This window comes from Pygocentrus nattereri, chromosome 2 (assembly GCF_015220715.1).
Source record: "Pygocentrus nattereri isolate fPygNat1 chromosome 2, fPygNat1.pri, whole genome shotgun sequence".
Classification (NCBI taxonomy): domain Eukaryota; kingdom Metazoa; phylum Chordata; class Actinopteri; order Characiformes; family Serrasalmidae; genus Pygocentrus; species Pygocentrus nattereri.
Window position 1 is genome coordinate 13,992,324 of NC_051212.1, and position 10,374 is coordinate 14,002,697.

Below are 10,374 nucleotides of genomic sequence, written 5' to 3' on the forward strand. Positions count from 1 at the left end.
CTTCTTTTGTAATAAACCTTTTTATGTACAAGTAAGAGTGGAGGGAGGTGCGCACAGGTGTATTATATCCTCAGCAGGAGATGCCACCTAAAGGAGATTGGAGATTGTAAAGTGGTGCCAGGGGAAAGTGTAGCAAGGCAGCATAGGGTGGTTGTCTGTAGAATGAGATTAGAAACAAAGAAGAGGAAGAGAGTGAAGACAGAGCCAAAGATTAGATGGTGGAAGCTGAAGGAGGAGGATGGTTGCAGGCAGTTCAGATAAAAATTGCAACAGGCCCTTGGGGGCAGTGAGGAGCTACCTGAGGACTGGGAAACTACAGCTAAGGTGGTGAGAGAAACTGGCGAGAATGTGTTGGGTGTTTCGTCTGGTCAAAGGAAAGAAGACAAGGAAAGTTGGTGGTGGAATGAGGAAGTCCAGGAGAGTATTCAGAAGAAGAAGGCAGCTAAGAAAAAGTGGAATAACCAGAGAGATGAAGGATGTAGGCAGGAGTACTGTGAGGCTAGTCGCATAGCGAACAGAATGGTGGCAAAGGCAAAGGCTCAGGCCTATGATGAGCTGTATGAGAGGCTGGACAGTAAAGAAGGAGTAAAGGACTTGTATCGTTTGGCTAAACAGAGAGATAGAGCTGGAAAGGATGTACAGCAGGTTAGGCTGATAAAGGATAGAGAGGGAAATGTACTAGTGAGTGAACAGAGAGTGTTGAGTAGATGGAAGGAGTACTTTGAAGAACTAATGAATGAGGAAAACGAGAGAGAGAGGAGGACAACAGGGGGAGGGATAGTGGATCAGGAAGTGCAGAGAATTAGTAAGGTGGAAGTGAGGGCAGCTTTAAAAAGGATGACGAATGGAAAGGCAGTTGGTCCAGATGACATACCTGTGGAGGTATGGAGGTGTTTAGGAGAGAAGGCAGTGGACTTTTTAACCAGGTTGTTTAACAAAATCCTGGAGAGTGAGAGGATGCCTGATGAGTGGAGAAGCAGTGTACTGGTCCCCATTTTTAAGAACAAGGGTGATGTGCAGAGCTGCAGTAACTACAGAGGTATAAAGTTGATTAGCCACACCATGAAGGTATGGGAAAGAGTTGTTGAAGCAAGGCTAAGGCGAGAGGTTCAGATCAGTGAGCAGCAGTTTGGTTTCATGCCCAGAAAGAGTACCACAGATGCAATTTTTGCATTGAGTGTTGGTAGAGAAGTACAGAGAAGGTCAGAAGGAGCTACAATGTGTCTTTGTGGATCTAGAGAAGGCATATGATAGGGTGCCAAGACAGGAACTGTGGTACTGTATGAGGAAGTCAGGTGTAGCTGAAAAGTATGTTAGGGTGGTGCAGGACATGTATGAGGATAGTGAGACAGTGGTGAGGTGTGCAGTTGGAGTGACAAATGGTTTCAAGGTGAAGGTAGGGTTATATCAGGGATCAGCTTTGAGCCCCTTCTTGTTTGCAATGTTGATGGAAAGGTTGACAGATGAGGTCAGGCAGGAGGCTCCATGGACCATGATGTTTGCAGATGACATTGTAATCTGTGGTGAGAGTAGAGAGCAGGTGGAAGAGAATCTGGAGAGGTGGAGGTTTGCACTGGAGAGGAGAGGAATGAAGGTCAGTAGAGACCAGACGGAATACATGTGTGTGAATGAGAGGGAGGCAGGTGGAAAGTTGAAGATGCGAGGAGTAGAGGTCGTAAAGGTGGATGACTTCAAATATCTTGGGTCAACCATCCAGAGCAATGGACAGTGCAGAAAAGAGGTGAAGAAGAGGGTGCAGGCAGGATGGAGTGGGTGGAGATGGGTGTCAGGGCTGATGACAATGAAAATGGAGAAGAGGAAAAGTAAAGAGAGATGAGAACATAAGAGTGAAGAATAAAAGAGAAATAGGAATAAAGAAAAAAAGAGAGAATAAGAGTTAAAGAGAGACGCCGCAGGTTTGGACTAAAGCCCTCTGGGAGGCGGTTTTAGACGGGCCTAAAATCCTGGAAAAATCACTTGGTGAGTTTCGGGTCAGTTCTAAGGAACTGGAGGTGTAGAATGGGGAAAAATCAATGGTGTGGTTTGTAGTTTGTTTGTATGCTGGTGAGCAGCGTCTTCATACAACACTAGTAAATAAATGAGACCGAGGAGGCAGCGCGGAGCAGCTCGTCTGTTTCTTTACTAACTCACTCAACAAGAGAGGGCGGGAGGACACTTACTTCAAAATAAGAGTCTTACTGAACTGCAACACAACACACAACCAGTTCCCACTCGATCACTAGTTGACGAACAGTGTCTGACGCAGCTTTTCACTGAATGATCTGCACCTCAGCAGGTGGCACAAATTTAGAAGGAGCAATAAGAAAAAGGAGCGGCGGATAAAGCACGTTATAGGAGAAGTATGAATGAGTCGACTTTGAGGATTTAGGAGTAAGTGTTTGTGTTTTTAGGATGATGTTGAATTTGCTGTTTTTTTTTTTTTTTTTTTGTGAATTTGCTTTGTGTCTCTGTGGTATGGTCAGTGTCTCTCTGTCTCTGGGTGGCGCTTGTTCCAGCTGTGTGTGTGTCAGCTTTTCACAGCTTGGTGTGTGTGTGTGTGTGTGTGTGTGTGTGTGTGTGTGTGTGTGTGTGTGTGGAGATCAGTGAGGATATTTTGTTTGCGTGAGTAAAGAAAAATGTAACAAGTATTTATAATAATAAATATTTAAATAATAAATATAATTGTGGGGGAGTTGAGGAGCAGGAGAAGGAGGCGCAGATGAGAAGGCAGCTGGCCAGTGCATCACACGGATTGAGACTTGCTGACGACAGCGTATATATAAGATACTACATGCTGCAGTCAATTAAGAGAGGCTTGGCAACGGACTGACCAGTTAATGCTTTTAATTTATTAATTGAGTATAATTATTTGGTTTAAACTCAGTTACAAGTGTGAGTTTTATTGTTGTGCATGGTTTATTCTGATTTGAACTGTGTTGGGGATTCAATATTGAGACTGTATGATGATTTGAGGTGCATGGGTGTGGAGTCGTGTTGCATGTTGGCGCAGTTTTTATAAAAAAAGAAACGTAACACAGCCTCCCACAATGCCAGATCTAATCTAATCTAATGCTGTCCTCATCATTCTTTAACCATGACAGTCTGATTTCTGAGCTCCTGCGACCGATGGGTGCACTCTGCGGTTTATTGTTGGTTAATTTAAAGCAGTTAAAACCAAGCCTTTATTCCACTGCTGTTTGTTTTTGATTTTAGAATCTGTGAAACTGTAAAATGAAGCTATTTCTTTTTCGACTGAATTGCACGGAAGATGAGCGTCGAGAATATTCTCTGTACTGGCACCCAGGTGGTGGAATGAACTCCCACTGGCTGTCCGAACAGCAGAGTCTCTTGCTGTCTTCAAACGCAGACTGAAGACTCATCTCTTTACACAGCACTTAAATGAGCATTGAATTATAAGCTGCACTTATTTTATTTATTGTATTGTATCTTATTGTTATTGTATTGCATTGAATGGCACAGAGTTCTGCGTTCAACTCTGTTTCTTTTTCTCTTGGTGTCTGCAGTGACATATTTGTTTCTAGCAGTATCTGAGCTCAGGACTGTCTTTTCTCTAAGCTATTGGTAACTAGCAAAGATACTTTCTCTAGATTGACAAATCACTTCTTGTAAGTCGCTCTGGATAAGAGCGTCTGCTAAATGCTGTAAATGTAAATGTAAATGAATAACCGTCAAAGCCAGAATTGACCCATTTGCCATTCTTCAATACTGGATTTTGAAATGAAAATCAAATGAAGGTACACAGACCTGAGGACCAGTCTGATGACCAACAGGGTAAAGAAATGAAGTGTCGCACTCTGACTGTAAACTTTAACAATACTGTAAATTTTTACTCCCATTTTAACAGAATCACATGAAACATCTGGAGGTTCTAAGAAGATCGTTCTGCCTTTGTTCATTTCTTTTGTACTATTTCTGTAAAGGAGATGTTGAGCTTGTTATAAAGGTTTGCTGGGCTGGAGAAAGTAATGTCTCTGAAAGTGTCCCACTGCAGCAACATTCACCTTCTATTATATTAATCTGAATAAAGTAAATTCAGCACATCAGTACGTTTATCACGGAGTACTGGCCAAACACTGCAGAGTCTCACAGTATGTCTACAGCATCACTGACCACCACCGCTGATACTGTCACTAATACATGATGAACCTACAGTAAGATCTACTGAATTATGATGTTACAGGTTGGACACACTGTGCTTTACCAGCAGGAGTGATAAACTCATCTTTCACAACAGAATTGATTTCTTACCCAGGAAGAAACACAATGTCCTGCCAATATACCTGCTCGGGTTAAGGTCTTTTAAATTATCAATGAAATAACGAGATGACCACAGACTTGAAGACCTGAAAACTTCATGATCGGTAATCAATACTCAAATTCCAATCTCCAAATGATCCATTTTAAATTATATCATTATAGATTACACTCACCTCCCACTTTATTAGGTACACCTTGCTAGTTAAAGGTTGGACCCCTTTTGCCTTCAGAACTGCCTTAATTCTAAACACCTTTAATAGATGTTGGAAACGTTCCTCAGAGCTTTTATTTATTTATTTGAGTTACTGTCGCCTTTCTATCATCTTGAACTAGTCTGCCCATTCTCCTCTGACCTCTGACATCAACAAGGCATTTTCGTCCACACAACTGACCGCTCACTGGATATTTTCTCTTTTTCAGACCGTTCTCTGTAAACGCTAGATTTGGTTGTGTGAAAATTCCAGGAGATCAGCAGTTTCTGAAATACTCAGACCAGCCCATCTGGCACCAACAACCATGCCACGTTCAAAGTCGCTTAAATCCCCTTTCTTCCCCCATTCTGATGCTCAGTCTGCACTTCTGCAAGTTGTCTTGACCACCTCTACATGCATAAATGCATTGAGTTGCAGCCATGTGGTTGGCTGATTAGCTATTTGTGTTAACAAGCAATTGAACAGGTTGCTTGTGAGTGTATATTGGATGCCACAGTAATGCTTTATAAAAGCTGCTTTAAGTCCTGGCTGTAACCGTCACCCACAACAGAAACAATTGGGAACATATTCCAGATGTTGTGGGATGTGAGGAGCTTCATGACTTCTGAATAAATGTTACTAACATATCTGCTCTGACTGGGAAAGAAATCTCTGTGGATCCAACTGTATTATTGCTTAACGAAGACTCCAGTTTAGCCCTGACAGGAAAACTAAAGAAGATCTGGATCACTGGTTTAACATCTGCTAAAAATCACTGTGCAGAGATGTTTATCCCACATAATCTTAGTGTACAACACTATTTCTGCTACATGACCACAGTACTGTTAGAATCAGCTGCAGCTACAGTCAATAATGCTGGAGCATCTACTCTTCAGACGTGGATACAGGTTTGTTTAATGTGGTGAAAAGATTGAAGCAAATGGTATGAAGCACATTATATAAGCCAGCATCTTTATTTTAATGTGTTCACTCATTTTATTCCTCAACATCTTATTTATTGTTTGGTCAGTGATGTAAAGTACAGATGAAGGGGGTGAATGGACCGGTCAGATGGGGTAGGGGTGTTTTTGGATTGCTTCAGTTCTGAAATATTTTAATAAAATGCTGTATGACAGAAACATCATGCAAACTTTAACTTAAGAAAAAAAATCAATGGAACCAAATATGTAATTTTGTATCCAATGAGTTTGAATGAGGAACACGCATAAGCAAAGGCATTATTAGTCAACAATACAAAAGTGAGTGATATGTTTTAAATTTAGTTTTAGGCCATGACTTATTATTTAAAGTCATTTAAGAGTCACTCAGACGTGAGCTGTCTATTTTAATTAAATATTAATTTACTAATTTATATAAAACCTCATGACTTGACTCACAAATACATGTTCATTGATAATGACCCACAATGCAGAGTAGAGCTCATATCATTTTCTAATAAACATGTCAAAGGACCTCCAACTGAAACTCTCCACACTCTGAATTCAGCATGACAGAAAAGCTTGTAAACCATCTGAACTACATACAGTTACTGAATCACACAGAAGCTGATCATCTCAGAGCCCTCAGACTGAATATTAACAACTTCATACAGCAGCTCTCACTCTAATGAAGACATAGAGAACATTTACTCACAGAGTATCACAGAGAGAGACCTGAACTCCATACTGTCCCCGTAATGACTGACTGACTGACTGACTGAGCAGTGCGTTCAACTTCCTGTGTTCTTACACTCACAGCACACGTCACAGAGAGAGAGATGGAAAACAATACAATTCAGCAAAACCGAAAGGAAAAACTCGAGTGCCAACATCTGGATAAATCATCCAAGGATTAGTACTTATATCCTTTGTAGAATTGCTTTAGTTTAGCCATATTGGAAGGTTCTTGAACAAGAACTGCCCCTTTAACTGCCCCTGGTCCTTAAGGGTACAAGTCAGGACTGTGACTAGGCCCCTCCAAAACTTTAATCCATTCAGAGGTGGACCTGGCCTTGTGCATTGGGTCTTTATTGTGTTGTATAACCCATTTACACTTGAGCTTCAGATCACAGACCAAAGACTGGATGATGTTCTATATTAGAGAGCAGAACTCATGGTTCCATCAATTATAGCAGGCTGACCACGTCTTTTAGCAGTGAAGTATCCCTACACCATCATACTACCACCACCATGTTTTACTGTTGATATGATGTTATTAGTAGAATACAGTGATAGCTTTACACCAGATGTTATGGGACCCAGAAAAAGTTCCACTTATTACTCATCAGTCCACAAAACATTCCAATATTTTTGGAGGTCATCAAGGTGATTTTTGGCAATTGTGAGAGGAATTTTCTTCTTGATTTAAGTGTTTTTGCCTTGCAACTCTGTCATGGAGAACTCTTTCCAGTGGTGGAACCATGAACATGGACCTTCTCTGAGATGAGAATCATCTGCAGTCTCTTAGATGTGCATCTGGGTTGTTTTGTGATTTCCTGGATGAGTTGCTGCTGTGCTCTTGGAACAATGTTGATAGGCCTTTCACTTCTGGGAAGATTCATCATTGTTCCACAAGTTTTCTTCATTTGGAGAAAATGGCTCGCACTGTGGTTCACTGGAGTCCCAGAGCTTTGGAAATGGCTGTGTAACATTTTCATGATTTATACATTTTAATAACTCTTCTTAATTTTGGAACTTATTTTCACTTAGGCACAGTGTTCTGCTTGTTGAGATCTTTTGGACTACATTACAGAGCTGGAAAGGTTCTGTTTAAATGATGATTAGATTCAACAGGGATGGCAGAAATCAAGCTTGGGTGTGTCTTATTGAATTGATCCAAATGATCAACTACATTTGGTTAATTGGTTGATTTAGTAACTAAAGAGTGGCAAATACTCAAATACATAGGGCCAGTTGGCATTGAATAACGTTTGCCTATATTTAAGTGAAATTATTTTAAAAATTAAAAGACAAAACAAAAAACATTTTTACTCGTTATCTTTAAAATCTAGTAAAATAACTAATAAATCGGGTACAACTTTTTAAATTTTACTTTTACAGTTACTTTTTCACAGCACAGAGCTTTTACCACTGAGTGATTTTACCAGATTAAATTATTTTGATCAGTTTTCAGTGGAATTAAAGTGTCTTTTAGAATCAGACTTTAGACTCATACAGTGTCTGAGAGAAACTGGCCAATGAAAGAGCACATTAGAGGGTCATCACATGGTGTAAAATGTCAATGATCCCTAATCTGCACTAATCCAGAGACTTTACACTAAATATCAGTCATTTAAGGGAATCTTCATGTGCAGTACTTTCAAGCAGATTCAGCCGAGTCCTGAAACCATGTGCATCCAAATATGGTAGATAATTTGAAAAAGGAAGTGCAGAGAGAGCTTCATCTGTTTCTATATTTGATGCCAAACATGACTGGGTGAGAGATGTTACTGATTAGCATGCGAGCAGTCGGTACACATGGTTCATCATGTTGTGTTAATGGGGTTTTAGTACGAACAGATCATCAGTTCTACTCTTAGAGGCCGTGAGAGGCCTGATATCAGATTTAACCCCCTCTGTGCTGCTCTGGACTCCAGCTGGAAGGTGCACATGTGTGTTTCACTGCATGGTGTGATTGTCTGAGTGCGGCTGCGTAGGTTATGTGTCTATTTTGATTGCTCAGATCATTTACAGTTTACTTTCTAGTTTTTTCTTCTGTTATTTCTATGCAATCAATTTGTAATTTTAGATTAAATCTAAGTAAAAGAACAGTCAGAGCTCAGTTGAGGCCCACTGTCGTCATGGAGCTTTCTGCATCACTGAGTTTCAATTCCTCTTTATGTGAAGGTGTCATTGCCACTATTTAACTACAGAAGTCAGACCACAACCCTCTAAATAACTCCCCTCTGCTCTCAAACCTGAAACCTCTACTGGATTTCTGTGGCTGTATGACCAGTGAAACAGTGCTCAGAGTTTTTTTTTTTTGTTTTTTTTTAATGTAGTTCATATTCTGCTTCAAGGTCGGTCCACACCAACTCTCCTAAGGCCTGTCTGTCACTTAATGGATTGTCATGAATAAAATTCAAGCAAATTTTCAGTTTCACTCATGCAGCCATGTATAGGCTACATTTTATTGTTTTCAGTGCAGAAGCAACCACAACAACTTGTTGAAGCTATTATTTGGCAAACATGAGACACTTTTGTGAGTCAGCAGTATTTGGGGGATTGAGTGCACTCTGTTGGATCTTTTTAGCATCATATAGGGGACACACTGTTACACTGACAACAGAACACAAGAACTAAATATCATACAGTGATCAGTACAGCGATTCTGAGATTTTGAAAGTTCTGTAGTGTCCACATAACATGGATCAGTTTTCACACACTAACTATATTCTCCTGAGCTTGTCCTGCAGAAATGCTCCCACTGTCTGCACACAGGACTGCAGTTTTTTGTTTGTTTTTATTTATTTCTCTTTGGAAGTATCCGTATACATGAACAGATACAAATGCTGTGACTTTTTTATTTTACTTTTAATAACTGCAAAAACCTGTGAAATGTACTGTGTTACTAAAGTGACAGCAGAGCACGAGGCCTTTTAGCCCCTCCTCCACTGATCGAACCCACAAAGCTGAACCAACATGGAGAGAAACCACAATGACCGTTTTAACACCCGTGCTCGGAAATTCTGACACAGACAAAACACACTGTTTGTTCAAGAGCAGAAAAGATGTTATACTTCATTAAAAACAATGTTAAATGTAATGTAAACCATTAAGTTAATGTGATAATTGATAGTCATTTTTGTGAGGTTACTCTAGGCTTCTCTTGTCTTATAGACCGTGTTATGTTAAATAACACACTGCATAAATAGGCCATATGTGTTCATATGTAGATCACAGTATTGTCTCTATGCAGTTCTGCAGTCAAAGCATGAAGGTCAGCACTGATGCCCTGGGGGTTGATTTCTGCAAATGGCTCTCAAGAAAAATATAGTTTATATTTTTGATGTTTTAGTGCGTTTTTTCCATAAAGTCTTGCAAACTAGTGATGATCAATTGTAATTAAAGTGAAAACACAATGTTTGCACTTGGTTGTAGTAAAGACTGACAAAGCATTAAGCAGCAGTGCTTAGCCAGTCAGTTAATGCTACCTTTTATGTGTATTAGCATTGTATGATTTTTTTTTTATGTATATAACATGTAAGCAGAAATGAAGCACCTGCCCTGCCTGTATTAGAAAAACAGAATTAGGTTTGGTTTCTACACATATCGACTGTACTGAGATCATTTGTTGACTTTTGCCACAACATTGATTTACAGCACTTTTCGGTCTTAACCGTCACCACATTTATCAATATTGAGATACTTTGCGGAGAAACTTGATAAAATACATGACATTGTTCACTTTAATAATGTGGTGTGTTTTTATATTGTAATATTGACGTGTGAGCCATTATATATCGTGATAATAATATTCAAACTCTAACTGTAAATGTACTTCATTCTTCTAGTTTTACTTTATACATTTTACATAACAACTGCATAACTGCTAAAATAAGTTCTGTGTTGGCTGTAGCCTCTTGACCTTGTCCCTCCACTTCTCAGACCATGTTGGTAGCCTTGGAGACCGACATCCAAGCCAGGTAGCCTATATAGACTCCTGCACCTGTGAAACCTGAAGTAGCGTCCTTACACCCACTTGTATATATTTCTAGGAAGAAGTAAAAATGTAAGCTGTAACTAACTGGCCTGTAATCCTGTAATTATTGTTGTGTATAATGACTGTAACTTTCTAGGTGATGCTGAATTTGCTCTATGTGTGCACAACTGAACATTACTGTGTTTCTGAAGTGATGAGCAGAGCATACGGCCTTTCAGCACTAACTCCACTTGTCAGACCTACA

General features: G+C 39.9%; 1 protein-coding gene across 1 annotated transcript in view; it reads right to left on the reverse strand.

The window, feature by feature from the left end:
* LOC119262452 (obscurin-like) overlaps window positions 1-6,176 on the reverse strand; it is a 65,420-nt gene extending 59,244 nt beyond the window's left edge. Inside the window, exon 1 of the mRNA XM_037534587.1 lies at window positions 6,123-6,176. Coding sequence (XP_037390484.1) covers window positions 6,123-6,153 — 31 coding nt within the window. The 5' untranslated portion in view covers window positions 6,154-6,176. The remainder of the gene's footprint in view (window positions 1-6,122) is intronic.
* Window positions 6,177-10,374: the final 4,198 nt, after the last annotated feature.